Source organism: Coregonus lavaretus (genome assembly GCF_964263955.1).
Source record: "Coregonus lavaretus genome assembly, chromosome: 12".
Lineage (NCBI taxonomy): Eukaryota > Metazoa > Chordata > Actinopteri > Salmoniformes > Salmonidae > Coregonus > Coregonus lavaretus.
This window is the reverse complement of record NC_139999.1, coordinates 30,213,646-30,233,323: the sequence shown is the minus strand read 5'-3', so window position 1 is coordinate 30,233,323 and position 19,678 is coordinate 30,213,646. Positions and strand designations below refer to the sequence as shown.

The following is a 19,678-nucleotide window of genomic DNA, read 5'->3' as shown; positions in this document are numbered from 1 at the left end:
AGGTGAACGGATGATCTCTGCATGTGTGGTTCCCACCGTGAAGCATGGAGGAGGAGGTGTGATGGTGTGGGGGTGCTTTGCTGGTGACACTGTCTGTGATTTATTTAGAATTCAAGGCACACTTAACCAGCATGGCTACTACAGCCTTCTGCAGCAATACACCATCCCATCTGGTTTGCACTTAGTGGGACTATCATTTGATTTTCAACAGGACAATGACCCAACACACCTCCAGGCTGTGTAAGGGCTATTTGACCAAGAAGGAGAGTGATGGAGTGCTGCATCAGATGACCTGGCCTCCACAATCTCCCGACCTCAACCCAATTAAGATGGTTTGGGATGAGTTGGACTGCAGAGTGAAGGAAAAGCAGCCAACAAGTGCTTAGCATATGTGGGAACTCCTTCAAGACTGTTGGAAAATCATTCCAGGTGAAGCTGGTTGAGAGAATGCCAAGAGTGTGCAAAGCTGTCATCAAGGCAAAGGGTGGCTACTTTGAAGAATCTAAAATCTAAAATATATTTTGATTTGTTTAACACTTTTTTTGGATACTACATGATTCCATATGTGTTATTTCATAGTTGATGTCTTCACTGTTATTCTACAATGTAGAAAATAGTAAAAAATAAAGAAAACCCTTGAATGAGTAGGTGTGTCCAAACTTTTGACTGATACTGTATATCTCAAGCAGACAGCTGAGTTTAAGTGCTGTACATTCAATTGGTCATTCATGACCAGTGGGGTCCTGTATGTTGGTTTCTTAAAGTGTGTATTTACAGAACTAATGGTGAAACTAAACACACAAAACAGCAAGTGAAACAGGGTAACACCTACTGTAGAAGATGAAGGAATAGGAGCTTAATTTGAAAACAAAAACTATTTTCTTTTTTCTAAGGTGAAGTGTCTTTAAGAAAACAAAATATATATTTCATTATCTTCTGGTCATCCAGGCCTTCTGGTCCAAGTCAAGGAGTGCAGAGTTGTGGTCCATTCATGCAAGCTAATACCTATGAATACCAAAAAATGAACATCAGTCAAATGTATGTACCGCAGTCATAAAAACCTTCACTTAACTCGATTGGACCAATAAGAACATTTATGTTGTGGGTGTGGGGATGCATTGCAGATAAATTTGACATAAATCTGATATTTGGGTGACATTTAAAGGGATGTTAGGGGGACTTTTGTACCTGTAGTAGTTGGGTTTGAATGGGCCATTCTTGTTGAGGCCCAGGTACTTGGCCTGCTCATCTGAGAGCTCCGTCAGGTGAGCGTCAAAGGTGGGCAGGTGCAGGCTGGCAACATACTCATCTGAGACAATCACAACACACATACAATTATAGAAGTGATAAGCAATGTTTTTATAATTGTATTCAACAAATATTTGTGTCTGTATGCTTAAATACCAAATAAAAGTTACAGAATTGATTTGTAATGCCTCATTCACATCATCAGAGGTCATCAGTAGGGCCTCAGAAACTAGTGAAAGTGGTTTGATCAGCTTGTCCAAAACAAGCACTTGTGAAACAGTATCATTATGTCCACAGAGACAGTGATAAAACAGCTAAACCAGGAATTATTGTGTTGTGTAGCTAGCTAGACCATAACATAATTATAACTACCACTACAGCCATTATTTCTCTGTATTTTCATGTAACGCGCCAAACATGGCAGGGTATAAGGGCTGTCCATTACTCACCCATCTTCTTGGGAAGCAAGTAGACATCCTGTTTGTAGCGGCCCTCTGGAGCATTGTACAGCTCAATAAGCGCCAGCGCCTGTTGGAGAAATGAAGTACAATACACAATCATTAGTATACACACAATCTCAGGAATAGACGGGTCGTTCCAACAAGTAGGTGCCTTTTGAGTAGTGTAACTACTTTTCATTTCACGTAATTTTAACCTTATCATAAAGGTCACATGTTCAACTTCATAAAAAACACGTTATTTTATTAAATGTTATTGTAGTTGTTTCTCTATAATACTACTAGTCACCTAGCAATTTTATGAAGTTGGCTTTAGCTAGCCCAGATAGGTTCCCAATCTCATAACTAGCTACCAAGAAGCCATTTCAGGCTATCAATCAAGTTAGAGTAACTACCTTATCTAACTATCTTAGCTGGCATGCCTGCTGGCAAGGTTGGTAGACTTAAGAAAAGCAAGCAATTACTACATGTACCGAATAAGACTCACATTCCTTTCAATCTTTTACCCATCATTTACCAGAGATGCAGAGAAGCATTTATAGTTTATTTAAAAAAATAACCACCAGACAGGAGGATACAGACAGCTCAAGAGGTATGCTTAGATATGCAGAAAATAAAAAGTTTTTTTTTACATAGAATTAAGCATAATGATTTTGGCTCTAGATTGCTGGAAAAAAGCAGTTTCAGATGTTCTGATTTTTTTTTTTTTTATCCTACTTCTGGACGGGGACCGAACCCCTCGCCTGACCAACCTCGCAGCCATCCTAACGTACTTTGTGCCCCCTCCGTTTTTGGGGGTGCATGATGCCCCTGGATGGGGGCAACTTCTTGTTGCACAAGGTGCTCAAGTTCAGAATGGCTGTCAGTCAAAACCCATACAGAGCTGTGAAGCAGAGACCCTGAACTCTGACATCATGTATAGCATGTTACTGTACAGCCACTGCATTCCAATTTAGGCGCTTATCAGTGTCCAAATCTGCCATTTTCAACCTGTATACGGGTATGAGTGTAAAGGGCTACATACAAAAATTACTATAGTAAGTGTCAAATAAAGTAACATGGTTGACTGTAACAGGGTTGACGACTTAATCTTAAATCAGCCATAAATCCCCTTGTGACGGGGGAATGGAAGCTTGTTGTGTGCAAAAGGGAGGGGCAATTGAATGCAAGCGTCACAAAAAAAAATGTTGCAAAAATAATTCTAGCCTGTCTATCTATGGGTAACAGGGTTGACGTGTTATGCTCCACCAATAACCATCAGAAAATGGCCAAAAAGAGTAGAACCAGCTCACTTGCTTTTACACTATGATTTGACTATTACATGTTCAATGTTTCTTTTGAAAAAAACATTTTAAAAAGGAACAGTTTCACCATATTAAAACGAGAGTTCTGATCACGTAACATTTATGACCTTAAAATGAGGGACAGGTTATTATAATAATTTTTTTACCTTAAAATGAATCACTAATCACATGAAATAAATAATATTCAGAAATGACTTTGTCAAAGCAACACAATAATTAGGGCTTTACAATGATGGTGAAAATGTTGGGATTAAGTGGGTTAAAATCTTCCTAGAAGTCACAGAGGATGCTATATTACAGCTGCAATATGTAACATTTTGGAATACCTGACCAAATTCACATAGAAATTAGAGTTATAGATCTGTCATACTCATTGAAAGCAAGTCTAAGAAGCTGTATTTATGTTCTATGTGTATTATTTCTATGCTTCCCGTTCTTAAGTTTAATTTTTGTGTATTTTACATTCGGTTTTGTACACCAGCTTCAAACAGCTGAAAATAAAAACAATATTTTTGGTTATGGAAAATATATTTCACAGCGGTTTAGATGGTACAATTACTCTCTACACTATACTTGCTTGTTTTGTCCCAAACTGAAATTAGGCAAACTATTCGAATTTTAGCAACCAGGAAAGGGCACTTAAATTTATACTGAACAAAAATATAGAACGCAAAATGCAACAATTTCAAAGATTTTACTGAGCTACAGTTCATATAATCTATGGATTTCACATGACTGGGAATACGGATACACTATATATACAAAAGTATGTGGACACCCCTTCAAATTAGTGGATTTGGCTATTTCAGCCACACCCATTGCTGACAGGTGTATAAAATGAAGCACACAGCCACGCAATCTCCATAGAGAAACATTTGCAGTAGAATGGACTTACTGAAGAGCTCAGTGGCTTTCAATGTGGCACCGTCATAGGATGCCACCTTTCCAACAAGTAAGTTTGTAAAAGTTCTGCCCTGCTAGAGCTGCCCCGGTCAACTGTAAGTGCTGTTATTGTGAAGTGGATATGTCTAGGAGCAACAACGGCTCAGCCGTGAAGAGTTGGGACACACAAGCCCACAGAATGGGACCGCAGAGTGCTGAAGCACGTAAAGGTTGTCTATCCTCAGTTGCAACACTCACTACCGAGTTCCAAACATCCTCTGGAAGCAAAGTCAGCACAAGAACTGTTCGTCGGGAGCTTCATGAAATGGGTTTCCATGGCCGAGCAGCCACACACAAGCATAAGATCACCATGCACAATGCCAAGCATCGGCTGGAGTGGTGTAAAGCTCACCGCCAATGGACTATGGAGCAGTGGAAACGCGTTCTCTGGAGTGATGAATCACTCTTCACTATCTGCCAGTCGACGAATCTGGGTTTGGTGGATGCCAGGAGAACGCAACCTGCCCGAATGCATAGTGCCAACTGTAAAGTTTGGTGGAGGGGGAATAATGGTCTGTGGCTGTTTTTCATGGTTCGGGCTAGGCCCCTTAGTTCCAGCAAAGGGAAATCTTAACACTACAGCATACAATGACATTCTAGACGATTCTGTGCTTCCAACTTTGTGGCAACAGTTTGGGGAAGGCCCTTTCCTGTTTCAGCATGACAATTCTCCCGTGCACAAAGCAAGGTCCATACAGAAATGGTTTGTTGAGATCGGTGTGGAAGAACTTGACTGGCCTGCACAGAGCCCTGAACTCAACCCCATCTAATACATTTTGGGATGAATTTGAATGCCGACTGCGAGTCAGGCCTAATCGCCAAACATCAGTGCCCGACCTCACTAATGCTCTTGTGGCTGAATGGAAGCAAGTCCCCGCAGCAATGTTCCAACATACAGTGCATTCGGAAAGTATCCAGACCTTTTTCCACATTTTGTTACGTTACAGCCTTATTCTAAAATGGATTAAATAAAACTTTTTCCTCATCAATCTACACACAATACCTCATAATGACAAAGCGAAAAGTTTTTAGAAATGTTTGTAAATGTATTAAAAATAAAAAACAGAAATGCCTTTTTTACATATAAGTCCTCAGACCCTTTGCTATGTTACTCGAAATTGAGCTCAGGTGCATCCTGTTTACATTGATCATCCTTGAGATGTTTCTAGAACTTGATTGGAGTCCACCTGTTGTAAATCCAATTGATTGGACATGATTTGGAAAGGCACACACCTGTCTATATAAGGCCCACAGTTCACAGTGCATGTCAGAGCAAAAACCAAGCCATGAGGTGGAATCCAGGGAATTGTCCGTAGAGCTTCAATGCTGCAGGTCTCCAAGAACACAGTGGCTCCCATAATTCTTAAATGGCAGAAGTTTGGAAGCACCAAGAGTCTTCCTAGACCTGGCCGCCTGGCCAAACTGAGCAATCGGGGGAGAAGGGCCTTGGACAGGGAGGTGACCAAGAACCCGATGGTCACTCTGACAGAGCTCCAGAGTTCCTCTGTGGAGATGGGAAAACCTTCCAGAAGGACAACCATCTCTGCAGCACTCCAACAATAAGGCCTTTATGGTAGAGTGGCCAGACAGAAGCCACTCCTCAGTAAAAGGCACATGACAGCCTGCTTGTAGTTTGCCAAAAGGCACCTAAAGGACTTTCAAACCATAAGAAACAAGATTCTCTGGTCTGATGAAACCAAGATTGAACTCTTTGGCCTGAATGCCAAGCGTCACGTCTGGAGGAAACCTGGCACCATCCCTACGTTGAAGCATGGTGGTGGCAGCATCATGCTGTGGGTATGTTTTTCAGCGGCAGGGACTGGAAGACTAGTCAGGATCGAGGGAAAACATGAACAGAGGAAAGTATAGAGAGATTCTTGATGAAAACCTGCTCCAGAGCACTCAGGACCTCAGACTAAGGCGAAGGTTCACCTTCCAACAGGACAACAACCCTAAGCACACAGCCAAGACAACGCAGGAGTGGCTTCGGGTCAAGTCTGAATGTCCTTGAGTGACCCAGCCAGAGCCCGGACTTGAACCCGATCAAATCTCTGGAGAGACCTGAAAATAGCTGTACAGCGACGCTCCCCATCCAACCTTACAGAGCTTGAGAGGATATGCAGAGAAGAATGGGGAAAAACTCCCCAAATACAGGTGTGCCAAGCTTGTAGCGTCATTCCCAAGAAGACTCGAGGCTGTAATCGCTGCCAAAGGTGCTTCAACAAAGTACTGAGTAAAGGGTCTGAATACTTATGTTAATGTCATATTTCAGTTTTGTATTTTAAATAAACCTCTTTTTGCTTTGTGTGTAGATTGATGAGGGAAAAAAACAATTTAATCAATTTTAGAATAAGGCTGTAACGTAACAAAATGTGGAAAAAGTCAAGACTTCTACACAGTGCTCTGAGATTCTCTCTAATCTACATGAGACATGCTCAGATCAGATAAGCCCTCAGCCATTTCCCCCTGGAGTTTTATTATTAGAGATGACACTGAGGTCATCTACCACAGTGGCCTAATTATGGGAGAGACGACATACAGTGTCTTCAGAAAGTATTCACAACCTTAGTTTTTCGACATTTTGTTGTATTACAAAGTGGGATTAAAATAGATTTAATTGTCTTTTTTTTGTCAACGATCTACACAAAGCGGGAAAAAAAATCTAACTTATTTGATTTATGGAAAATAAAACACTCATATTTTGATTAGATAATTATTCAACCCCCTGAGTGAATACATGTTAGAATTACCTTTGGCAGCGATTACAGAATTGAGTCTTTCTGGGTAAGTCTCTAAGAGCTTTGCAAACCTGGATTGTACAATATTTACCCATTATTCTTCTAAAAATTCTTCAAGCTCTGTCAAGTTGGTTGTTGATCATTGCTAGACAGCCATTTTCAAATCTTGCCATACATTTTCAAGCCGATTTAAATAAAAACTGTAACTAGGCCACTCAGGAACATTCAATGTCATCTTGGTAAGTAACTCCAGTGTATATTTGGCCTTGCGTTTTAGGTTATTGTCCTGCTGAAAGGTGAATTTGTCTCCCAGTGTCTGTTGGAAAACAGACTAAACCAGATTTTCCTCTAGCACTTTCCCTGTGCTTAGCTCTATTCCTTTTCTTTTTCTCCTAAAAAACTCTAGTCCTTGCCGATGACAAGCATACCCATAACATGATGCAGCCACCACCATGCTTGAAAGTATGAAGAGTGGTACTCAGTGATGTGTTGGATTTGCCCCAAACATAATGCTTTGTATTCAGGACAAAAACGTAATTTCTTTGCCACATTTTTTGTAATATTACTTTAGTGCCTTATTGCAAACAGGATGCATGTTTAGGAATATGTCTTATTCTACAGGCTTCCTTTTTTCACTCTGTAATTTAGGTTAGTATTGTGGAGTAATTACAATGTTGTTGATCCATCCTCAGTTTTCTCCTATCACAGCCATTCAACTCTGCAACTGTTTTAAAGTCACCATTGGCCTCATGGTGAAATCCCTGAGCGGTTTCCTTCTTCTCCGTCAACTGAGTTAGGAAGTCCGCCTGTATCTTTGTAGTGACTGGGTGAATTGATACACCATCCAAAGTGTAATTAATAACTTCACCATGCTCAAAGGGTTAAGCAAATGTTTACTCCTTAAGTTATTTAGGCTTGCCATAAGAAAGGGGTAGAATTTGTAAAAATGTCTAAACATATTTCCACTTTGACATTATGGGGTATTGTGTGTAGATCAGTGACACAAAATCTAAATTGTATCCATTTTAAATTCAGGCTGTAACAACAAAATGTGGAAAAAGTCTAGGGGTGTGAATACTTTCTGAAGGCAGTGTAAACCCACAGACTCTGCTATCTGCAGCACTACTCTAGCTGCTTGTAAGCTACTGTGGGGAGTGTCTGTATTACCTGGGTCGTGGCTGTGATTGACAGGACGAAGGTGGGAACTGTGGAGCAGCTGAGGTTCAGAAGACGACCCTGAGGGAGACACAAACGTTTTATTTGCTACGTGGGAGTATATGTGTGTGTGTGTGTGTGTGTGTGTGTGTGTAACTTCCCACCTCGGCCAGCAGGATGACCCTCTTGCCATCAGGCCAGATGACATGGTCCACCTGAGAACGCACTCTCTCCCAGGTCAGCTCTGGGGTCCGCAGGCTCGCCTGGGGAGCAGGTCACACAGATCAGCAGACCAACACACTATGCACTCTCACGCACACTCTACTTAAAGTCTTAATATGCAGTACATTTGAAACCATCATCATGAACTTCATATTCCCTGGAAAGCCTCCCTTGATTTTTAAGTTTTACTGTAGCAACGAATTGTGTTGTGTCAAAGTTCCTCACCACGTCAATCTCAGTGTTGGAGTGTCCCATGTTGCACACGATGGAGCCATTCTTCATATGGTCAAGCTGGTCCCTGGTCACCACGTTCTTATTCCCTAGGAGACCACAGAAAAACACTGGTCTAAAACCTCCATCTACATACAGAGCTTAGCATCACAAACTCTCAGGGCGATTAGATGATACAAAGGGCCATGTATGTATGTCAATGCATTTATTGATTGTGCCAGGCATGGACTGGATGCCCATAGATGAATGTAATTCCATATAAAAGCAGTCCCCTGTACAGAAAGTTGATTCCTTAAATACAGTAGTTTGATGTTGTTTACCAGTGCATGTGATGATGACGTCCACCTGGCGGATGACCTCGTTAAGCTTGACCACCCTGAAGCCGTCCATGCTGTTCAAACACATGGGGAGAGACGGGTTAGTAAGAACAGATGGGGGCAGACAGGTGCTATGCCTACAGTAGAGGTGGTTAGTAATGGTCTATGAGTGCCATTCAACTAATAAGGCTCTTTTGTTTTATTTAAAGGTTTAATTCATTTCCGTCTGGCTTCTATCGGGTTATCCTAATAATTAAAGCCAGTTCAGGTTTTCGATTTATATTTTGATGGAGAATTTCTGTTTCAAAGGTTTATCTTAGAGACAGAGAAACTCCTCTGCCCAGAAGGTTTTGTGGTCTTATTCATGGTGTCATTTCTCTGGGTCAGCAGTGTTTAACATTTGGCACTTTCTGCTTCCTACTTCCCATTTCCTGTCCCTCACCAGGCCTGCAGGGCGCAGATTGGATCAATCTCTGTGACGTAGACAATGGATCCCATGGCTTTCAGTGCGGCAGTGCAACCTTTCCCAACCTGCAGGGAGAGCACATCGCATTAGAATTACATAATATGATCACATCACATTGACCTCAATCAACAGAACAGGCCACAATGGACCCACTATAGAACTTATATACCGGTAAACCTTGACGTCCACATTAAACTCTATAGAGGCAGATTACTTTTGACTAAATACACAACAACTTAGCACGACATGGCATTGAACTCTTCAGTATATAGAGTACCAGTCAAAAGTTTGGACACACCTACAGTTGAAGTCGGAAGTTTACATACACTTAGGTTGGAGTCATTAAAACTAGTTTTTCAACCACTCCACAAATTTCTTGTTAACAAACTATAGTTATGGCAAGTCGGTAAGGACATCTACTTTGTGCATGACACAAGTAATTTTTCCAACAATTCTTTACAGACAGATTATTTCACTTATAATTCACTGTATCACAATTCCAGTGGGTCAGAAGTTTACATACACTAAGTTGACTGTGCCTTTAAACAGCTTGGAAAATTCCAGAAAATGATGTCATGGCTTTAGAAGCTTCTGATAGGCTAATCATTTGAATCAATTGGAGGTCTACCTGTGGATGTATTTCAAGGCCTACCTTCAAACTCAGTGCATCTTTGCTTGACATCATGGGAAAATCCAAATAAATCAGCCAAGACCTCAGACAAAATATTGTAGATCTCCACAAGTCTGGTCATCCTTGAGAGCAATTTCCAAATGCCTGAAGGTACCACGTTCATTTGTACAAACAATAGTACGCAAGTATAAACACCATGGGACCACGCAGCCGTCATACCGCTCAGGAAGGAGACACGTTCTGTCTCCTAGAGATGAACGTACTTTGGTGCGAAAAGTGCAAATCAATCCCAGCACAACAGCAAAGGACTTTGTGAAGATACTGGAGGAAACAGGTACAAAAGTACCTATATCCACAGTAAAACGAGTCCTATATCGACATAACCTGAAAGGCTGCTCAGCAAGGAAGAAGCCTTAGCTCCAAAACCGCCATAAAAAAGCCAGACTAAGGTTTGCAACTGCACATGGGGACAAAGATCGTATTTTTGGAGAAATGTCCTCTGGTCTGATGAAACAAAAATAGAACTGTTTGGCCATAATGACCATCGTTATGTTTGGAGGAAAAGGGGGTACCTTGCAAGCCGAAGAACACCATCCCAACCGTGAAGCACGGTGGTGGCAGCATCATGCTGTGGGAGTGCTTTGCTGCAGGAGGGTCTGGTGCACTTCACAAAATAGATGGCATCATGAGGAAGGAAAATTATGTGGATATATTGAAGCAACATCTCAAGACATCAGTCAGGAAGTTAAAGCATGGTCGTAAATGGGTATTCCAAATGGACAATGACCCCAAGCATACTTCCAAAGTTGTGGCAAAATGGCTTAAGGACAACAAAGTCAAGGTATTGGAGAGGCCATCACAAATCCCTGACCTCAATCCTATAGAACATTTGTGGGTAGAACTGAAAAAGCAGGTGCGAGCAAGGAGGCCTACAAACCTGACTCAGTTACACCAGCTCTGTCAGGAGGAATGGGCCAAAATTCACCCAACTTATTGTGGGAAGCTTGTGGAAGGCTACCCGAAATGTTTGACCCAAGTTAAACAATTTAAAGGCAATGCTACCAAATACTAATTGAGTGTATGTAAACTTCTGACCCACTGGGAATGTGATGAAAGAAATAAAAGCTGAAATAAATAATTCTCTCTACTATTATTCTGACATTTCACATTCTTAAAATAAAGTGGTGACCCTAACTGACCTAAGACAGGGAATTTTGACTAGGATTAAAATGTCAGGAATTGTGAAAAAAAAAAAGTTTAAATGTATTTAGCTAAGGTGTATGTAAACTTCCGACTTCAACTGTAGTCATTCCAGGGTTTTTCTTTATTTTTACTATTTTCCACATATTTTATATTTTAGGTTCTTCAAAGTAGCCACCCTTTGCCTTGATGACAGCTTTACACACTCTTGGCATTCTCTCAACCAGCTTCATGAGGAATGCTTTTCCAACAGTCTTGAAGGAGTTCCCACATATGCTGAACACTTATTGTGGTCCTCTGTAGCTCAGCTGGTAGAGCACGGCGCTTGTAACGCCAAGGTAGTGGGTTCGATCCCCGGGACCACCCATACACAAAAAAAATGTATGCACGCATGACTGTAAGTCGCTTTGGATAAAAAGTGTCTGCTAAATGGCATATTATTATTATTATTATTATTATTGGCAACTTTTCCTTCACTCTGCAGTCCAACTCATCCCAAACCATCTCAATTGGGTTGAGGTCGGGTGATTGTGGAGACCAGGTCATCTGATGCAGCACTCCATCACTCTCCTTCTTGGTCAAATAGCCCTTACACAACCTGGAGGTGTGTATTGTGTCATTGTCCTGTTGAAAAACAAATGATAGTCCCACTAAGCGCAAACCAGATGGGATGGCGTATCGCTGCAGAATGCTGTGGTAGCCATGCTGGTTAAGTGTGCCTTGAATTCTAAATAAATCACAGACAGTGTCACCAGTAAAGGACCCCCACACCATCACTCCTCCTCCTCCATGCTTCAAGGTGGGAACCACACATGCAGAGATCATCCGTTCACCTACTCTGCGTCTCACAAAGACATTGCGGTTGGAACCAAAAATCTCCAATTTGGACTCATCAGACCAAAGGACTGATTTCCACCGGTCTAATGTCCATTGCTCGTGTTTCTTGGCCCAAGCAAGTCTCTTCTTCTTATTGGTGTCCTTTAGTAGTGGTTTCTTTGCAGCAATTCGACCATGAAGGCCTGATTCACACAGTCTCCTCTGAACAGTTGATGTTGAGATGTGTCTGTTACTTGAACTCTGAGGCTGGTAACTCTAATGAACTTATCCTCTGCAGCAGAGGTAACTCTGGGTCTTCCTGTCCTGTGGCGGTCCTCATGAGAGCCAGTTTCATCATAGCGCTTGATGGTTTTTGCGACTGCACTTGAAGAAAGTTTCAAAGTTCTTGAAATTTTCCGGATTGACTGACCTTAATGTCTTAAAGTAATGATGGACTGTTTCTCTTTGCTTATTTGAGCTGTTCTTGCCATAATATTGACTTGGTCTTTTACCAAATAGGGCTATCTTCTGTATACCCCCCTACCTTGTCGCAACACAACTGATTGGCTCAAACGCATTAAGAAGGAATGAAATTACACAAATTAACTTTTAACAAGGCACACCTGTTAATTGAAATACATTCCAGGTGACTACCTCATGAAGCTGGTTGAGAGAATGCCAAGAGTGTGCAAAGCTGTCATCAAGGCAAAGGGTGGCTATTTGAAGAACCTAAAATATATTTTGATTTGTTTAACACTTTTTTGGTTCCTACATGATTCCATATGTGTTATTTCATAGTTTTGATGTCTTCACTATTATTCTACAATGTAGAAAATAGTCAAAATAAAGAAAAACCCTGGAATGAATAGGTGTGTCCAAACCTTTGACTGGTACTGTAGATGTACAAGTATGTCCTGTACAGGTGATTATCATTATACTGAGTGCACATATTCTCATTATAGCAGGTTTAGCGTAGGCAGCACAAACTCAGTCTATTCAAACATAACTACATGTACAATATGAAACCCCCTTACCTCTCCATAACCACAGACAACCACCTGCTTTCCTCCAAACATCACGTCTGTGGTCCTCTTCAGGCTGCAGACAGAAACATGGAGATAGAGACAGGGGAAACATTAAGATACAGGAAGTTGGCCTTTCTGTGGTATGTTGAAACTCCATGGAGAGTGAAGTAGGCAGTAGCAGTCTATAAAAGCAATTTCCCAGGCCACTGGACCACACAGGCCATGTTGTTAGCCTGATTTATTGGCCTTGTCTATTATATACAGTACCAGTCAAATGTTTGGACACACCCACTCTATTTTTACATTGTAGAATAATAGTGAAGACATAAAAACTATTAAATAACACATATGGAATCATGTAGTAACCAAAAAAGTGTTAAACAAATCAAAATATATTTTATATTTGAGATTCTTCAAATAGCCACCCTTTGCCTTGATGACAGCTTTGCACACTCTTGGCATTCTCTCAACCAGCTTCATGAGGTAGTCACCTGGAATGCATTTCAATTAACAGGTGTGCCTTCTTAAAAGTTAATTTGTGGAATATCTTTCCTTCTTAATGCGTTTGAGCCAATCAGTTTTGTTGTGACAAGGTGGGGGGGGGGGGGGGGGGGTGTACAGAAGATAGCCCTATTTGGTAAAAGACCAAGTCCATATTATGGCAAGAACAGCTCAAATAGGCAAAGAGAAACAACAGTCCATCATTACCTTAAGACATGAATGTCAGTCAATATGGAACATTTCAAGAACTTTTAAAGTTTCTTCAAGTGCAGTTGCAAAAACCATTAAGCGCTATGATGAAACTGGCTCTCATGAGGACCGCCATAGGAATGGAAGACCCAAAGTTACCTCTGCTACAGAGGATAAGTTCATTAGAGTTACCAGCCTCAGAAATTGCAGCCCAAATAAATGCTTCACAGAGTTCAAGTAACAGACACAGCTCAACATCAACTGTTCAGAGGAGACTGCGTGAATCAGGCCTTCATGGTCGAATTGCTGCAAATAAACCACTACTAAAGGACACCAATAAGAAGAGACTTGCTTGGGCCAAGAAACACGAGCAATGGACCGGTGGAAGTTTGTCCTTTGGTCTGGGGTCCAAATTTGAGATTTTCCGTTCCAACCGCCGTGGCTTTGTGAGACGCGGTGTGGGTGAACGGATGATCTCCGCATGTGTATTTCCTACCGTAAAGCATGGAGGAGGAGGTGTTATGGTGTGGGGGTGCTTTGATTTCTATCTGTGATTTATTTAGAATTCAAGGCACACTTAACCAGAATGGCTACCACAGCATTCTGTAGCGATACGCTATCCCATCTGGTTTGGGCTTAGTGGGACTATCATTTGTTTTCAACAGGACAATGACCCAACACACCTCCAGGCTGTGTAAGGGCTATTTGACCAAGAAGGAGAGTGATGGAGTGCTTTATCAGATGACCTGGCATCCACAATCCCCCGACCTCAACCCAATTGAGATGGTTTGGGATGAGTCGGACGGCAGAGCGAAGGAAAAGCAGCCAACAAGTGCTCAGCATATGTGGGAACTCCTTCAAGACTGTTGGAAAAGTATTCCAGGTGAAGCTGGTTGAGAGAATGCCAAGAGTGTGCAAAGCTGTCATCAAGGCAAAGGGTGGCAATTTGAAGAATTTGTTTAACACTTTTTTGGTTCCTACATGATTCCATATGTGTTATTTCATAGTTTTGATGTCTTCACTATTATTCTACAATGTAGAAAATAGTAAATATAAAGAATAAACCCTTGAATAAGTAGGTGTGTCCAAACCTTTGACTGGTACTGTATATATGTAATTACTGATATTTTTTTGTATTTACAGTATTTGATCAACAAAAAAATCTAATAGATACATAGTTATGTAGTACAAAGAGCACTGAGGTGTCGTAGTGAGAGAACATTCACTTGTATGCTTAAAGGTACATTTAACATTTACCCATCCAGGATAGACTCTCTGCAGCAGTAGAGGTTGTCAAACTTCTGCTTTGTCACAGAGTCATTTACATTCATGGCTGGCACACACAGCTTGCCTGCTTTGGACAGCTGGTACAACCTTTAAGGCAAAGAGAAAGTAACTAAGTAACTAAGCTCAGAGTTACCTGTTGGTCTTATGAACGTGTGTGTTTGTGAATGTACTGTAATCAGAAATAAAATCACCTGTGTACCCCAGTCACACTCTCCTCCACAATGCCCCTGATCTTCTTGAAGACGTTGGGGTATTTCTTATACAACCAGTGGGTCAAGTCCCCTCCGTCATCAAGAATCTACCACAGACACAGCAAGAGACAACATTCTCAACAAACAGTGACAACATGCACACATATATCAGTAACACAAAATGGTCAACAAGGACATTTGCCTTGCTGTTAAAGGAGGGTAATTGACAAGAGTTCTATGGGTACCATGTTAGGCTGCCAGCCCTCCATGTTGATGCACTTGTCGATACACCACCAAAAGTCATCCTCCGATTCACCCTTCCAAGCAAAAACAGCCACACCTGCACAAATTACAAGGTAGTTGGGAGAATAAAAGGGTTTAGAAATGTTAATATTTCTCCAGATCAGACATATATTGCAACAAATATAAAATCTAAGGCCCTTTTTAAACAACAGCACATGGTCCTCAGCAATTAATATAAGCTAAGACCCTTAATTCTAGAGAGCAGAACCGATCACGTTTGAACACACGGTGCTTGATGTCCATATAATCTGCTGTAAAGTCATTCATATAATGACCTGCAGCTTAACTCCAGACATCTGGACCTGCACAACAGTCCAACCACAACACCACATAGCCTAGAACAGCCCCTGCCTCTGTAGGCTCCTCCAGATAGTACACTTACATAACCCTGCTCACTAAACACTAGGGCCGGGCTTGGTATCATGGCAAGGAAATAAAACACAAAGCGGATTCAATTTCTTTAAGAAAACAGCCCTAATTTTAGAAACATTAGTCACATGTATTTATTTTCCAAGCTATAGCACACAATATTTTACATACAGCAGGTTTTTAACGATCAAAGAGCTTGGTCTGCTTCGTGTTTTCATTTTTGCCATGGAAAAAATATTGCAATACTGGTATCGTCCCGGCCCTACTAAACACTTCAGCTCGCTACCATTAAAGCCCACTTCACACCCTCATAATCACTCAGGAAACGGGTGTCAATAGCAGCCATAACTACCAGTATTGACATCAGTATTGAACAGTCATGTAGGATTTAAGCTACACTAGCTTATCACGGTTAGCTTCACAGTAGGCCTATTCGCCTATACTGGTATGTATGTCACTATACTGCTATTTGTGTCATGACCAATTGTTGTGAACTGACCTAACCTGTGACTACTGTCGTGTATTGAGATTATGACGTTGTTAATGTTTTAAGTGGAACCAGAGAGGACGTTAGTTTTAGTATCAAGAGGGAATGTTTTAGTGTAACGCCACATACAACAGACAGGAAGTGTGTTGTAGACAGGGGAGACTGGTGATTGGCCAGAAGAGGGAGCCACCCATCTTTTTGCATTGTTTATAAGTAAGGGGCTAGACAAAGAGAGGCAGAGCGGCCATTCTGAGGCGTCGCTCTCCGGGTGGGCATGTCACCTGTCACTTATGCTGAAGCTTGTGATATGAATAAACCTTATGATCTAAGTTCAGTATGAGCGGACTCCTTTGTTCATCAGCAATAATTGCCACCATTCACCCGATACGACACTACTTAACATCGTTTCTGCCATGCTTGAGTAATTGGAGATGGGAGTGCTGATAGCTACTTTACTGAGGAAAAATGTACTTACTATGACTGTGATATGTGGTTGTCACAGCTAGCCATTTTAAGATGAATGCACTAACTGTAAGTCTCTCTGGATAAGTGTGTCTGCTAAATGACTAAAATGTAAATGTTGACTTGTGTCAAAAACGCAGAACATCTTTTTATAAACAGACATACCCCTCCCCATCTTCACAACAAACTTTGTCAATATGACTTGACCATGATAATTGACCATCCAATGTTATACTTCGGAGTTTAGCTTCCTCAACCTGCTCAATGGTCATAACTTTTATGCACAACTCCAGTTGAGGTTTAGGCCTTAGAGAATGTTTTGATCCAAATACAATGCTTTTAGCTTTAGATGTATTTAAGACCAGTTTATTATGAATCACCCATTATGATACTGACTAACTCCTTATTTAGAATTTTAGTGAGCTCACTGGCTTTGGGTGCTGACATGTAGAGTGTAGAATCAGCAGCATACCGTCATTTTAGCTTTATGTAAGACCAGTGGCAAATATTTTGTAAAAAGAAGAGAAGCGTAACGGCCCAAGGCAACTGCCCTGAGGGACACACTCTGGGTTCTATTGGATAAGCAACTCTCCACCATGTGATGGCAGGTGAACAATTTATGATCAATAACGTCAAAGGCTGCACTGAAATCTAACAATACAGCTCCAACTATCAACTTATTATTCATTTCTTTTAACCAATAATCTGTCATCTGAGTCAGTGCAGTACAAGTTGAGTGCCCTTCTCTATATGCATGCTGAAAGTCAGTAGTTAACTTGTTCTCTGAAAAATAGCATTGTATTTGGTCAAACAGGCAGCAAACTGATTGGGTAGCTGTTAGAGCCAGCAATGGGTGCTTAACTATTTTTACGCAGTGGAATTACTTTAGCTTCCTTCCACGCCTGTGGACACACATTATTTTAGGCTTTGGTTAAAGATATAGCAAATAGGGGTGGCAATACAGTCTGCTACCATTCTCAATAGTTTCCCATCAAGGTTGTCTATACCTGGTGGCTTATCATTATTGATGGATAGCAATAGTTCTTCCACCTCTCCCACACTAACTTGACCAAATTCTCTTTAATTATTAGTTATTTTATACAAAACATATGATGGTTCACTGTTCAATGTTATCATTTCACTTCAGAGTTTTCCCACTTTACTACTGAAATAGTCAGTATTGAAAGGTTTTGTTGTTATAAATGACTCATCAACTTCAATGAATGATGGAAATGAATTGGTTTTTCTGCCCATTATATAATTTAAGGTACTCCAAATATTTTTCCATTGTGTTTTATGTAATTGATCTTGGTTTGGTAATAAAAACGTATTTTTGTTAAGTGTAGTAAAAAAATATCTAAATGTACAGTATGTCAACCAATCAGCTAAGCAGCCTGAATTGTTTGCCACCTCTTTTGCATCATTTCTTTGAACCCTACAATTGTTCAATTCATCATCAATCCAGAGAGCTCTAAAAGTTCTCACAGTTAATTTCTTAAAAGGTGCATGCTTCTCAACAATTGGCATGAATAATTTTACAAATACTTCCAGTGCTGCATCTGGATTCATTTCCTCATACACAGGCCAACATAAATGTTTTACATCTTCAACAAAAGAGTCCTGAGAATTTTTTTCCTATGATCTCTTATAAATTACTTTAGGCCCAAACTTTGGAACTTTGGTTTTCCTTGTTTTTCCCACAATGCTTTTATCACTACAGCCAATGGTAACGCATATTGCTTTGGAGTAAAGCTCTGCACCATTAGTTAAGATATGATCAATACAAGTGGATGCCACAGATCCAACACTATTGGTATGCACTCTAGTTGGTTGAGTGATAACCTGGGTCATATTACAGGCATTAGTCACAGTTATAAGCTTCCTCTTGAAAGGACAGCTAGTTGCTAAGCAGTCAATGTTTAGGTCACCCAGAAAATAGACCTCTTAACATCACACACACTATCAAGCATTGTGTACGCATTATCCAAATACTGACTTTTAGCACTTGGTGGTAGGGATTAATATTTTCCCGAAAATATAATTCATATGTATCCTGAGAGTAACGGGAAATAATGCAAAAATCGGAAGTGCCAATTTAAAGCGTTTTAAACCAAGATATGATCACTATGCCAGGGTTCTCGCCAAATAAGAGGGGCGCTGCACCAACTTATCGGCTGCGCCACTATGTAATGATTTCAGAGCAAATTAAACTTATAATTAGGGCTCTATTCAATCTGCATCGCGGAAGTTCAGCTTTACAGCGTGATTGAAATTTAAAGGCAATGTTCCCTCTTTAGCGAAGACTGCATTCACAGTAAATGCTGCATGTCAGCGCAATCTGAAATTACTGTTACATTTCTATCGCAGAATCTGTAACGCTCCAGCTTTACAGATTGAATAGAGCCCTCTGTAATGATAGAGTAACTTTTTTTGATCGCCAATGACATTGTTGTGAATGGCAAAACAGGCCGTTCATAAATTCACAGTGCTGTCATGTTCCTCAATTAATTCAGCGCATTTCAGCAGTTGGCTATCTCGACACAGAGCCCGCCCAGGACGCACCCCGAGTATAGCGTTGTCGAATCATACAAACTTTGTAAAGGCAGTCAAACAAAAGTAAAATGACCAAAGTTGCTAAGCTTGCTAAATAACCTCCAATGAATGTCAGAATGTATACTATATTTGGCAAAAACTAGTTGATGATTATACAGATAGCAGATCAGCTCATGAATAATGGGGAGATGAAGAGTGAAAATAGATTAAATATCAAGGTATCTTAATGGGGACCAACTCTGTTTTAAAAATATCCGTATCTATCCCTCATACCGTTTGTTGATCACACATTCTCTACTAAAGCTCTCATATGGGCAGCAAGTATGAGACAGCGCAGAGAAGCGGGGGAAATGTTATTTTTATTTATTTAACCAGGTAAGCCAGTTGAGAACACGTTCTCATTTACAACTGCGACCTGGCCAAGATAAAGCAAAGCAGTGCGATAAAAACAACAACACAGAGTTACATATGGGGTAAACAAAACATAAAGTCAAAAATACAACAGAACATATATATACAGTGTGTGCGAATGTAGTAAATTATGTAGGTAAGGCAATAAATAGGCCATAGTGCAAAATAGTTA

The 19,678-nt window shown here is 40.7% G+C and overlaps 1 protein-coding gene across 1 annotated transcript in view; it reads right to left on the bottom strand.

Annotated features, from left to right (window-relative positions):
• Positions 1 to 998: 998 nt before the first annotated feature.
• LOC311138798 (S-adenosylhomocysteine hydrolase-like protein 1) overlaps positions 999 to 19,678 on the bottom strand; it is a gene marked incomplete at both ends in the record, with an annotated part of 91,745 nt that continues 73,065 nt past the window's right edge. Inside the window, 12 exons of the mRNA XM_084173615.1 lie at positions 999 to 1,005; positions 1,189 to 1,309; positions 1,698 to 1,776; positions 7,858 to 7,926; positions 8,010 to 8,108; positions 8,293 to 8,387; positions 8,619 to 8,689; positions 9,058 to 9,146; positions 12,763 to 12,826; positions 14,701 to 14,817; positions 14,922 to 15,028; positions 15,167 to 15,261. Coding sequence (XP_084029741.1) covers positions 999 to 1,005; positions 1,189 to 1,309; positions 1,698 to 1,776; positions 7,858 to 7,926; positions 8,010 to 8,108; positions 8,293 to 8,387; positions 8,619 to 8,689; positions 9,058 to 9,146; positions 12,763 to 12,826; positions 14,701 to 14,817; positions 14,922 to 15,028; positions 15,167 to 15,261 — 1,013 coding nt within the window. The remainder of the gene's footprint in view (positions 1,006 to 1,188; positions 1,310 to 1,697; positions 1,777 to 7,857; positions 7,927 to 8,009; positions 8,109 to 8,292; positions 8,388 to 8,618; positions 8,690 to 9,057; positions 9,147 to 12,762; positions 12,827 to 14,700; positions 14,818 to 14,921; positions 15,029 to 15,166; positions 15,262 to 19,678) is intronic.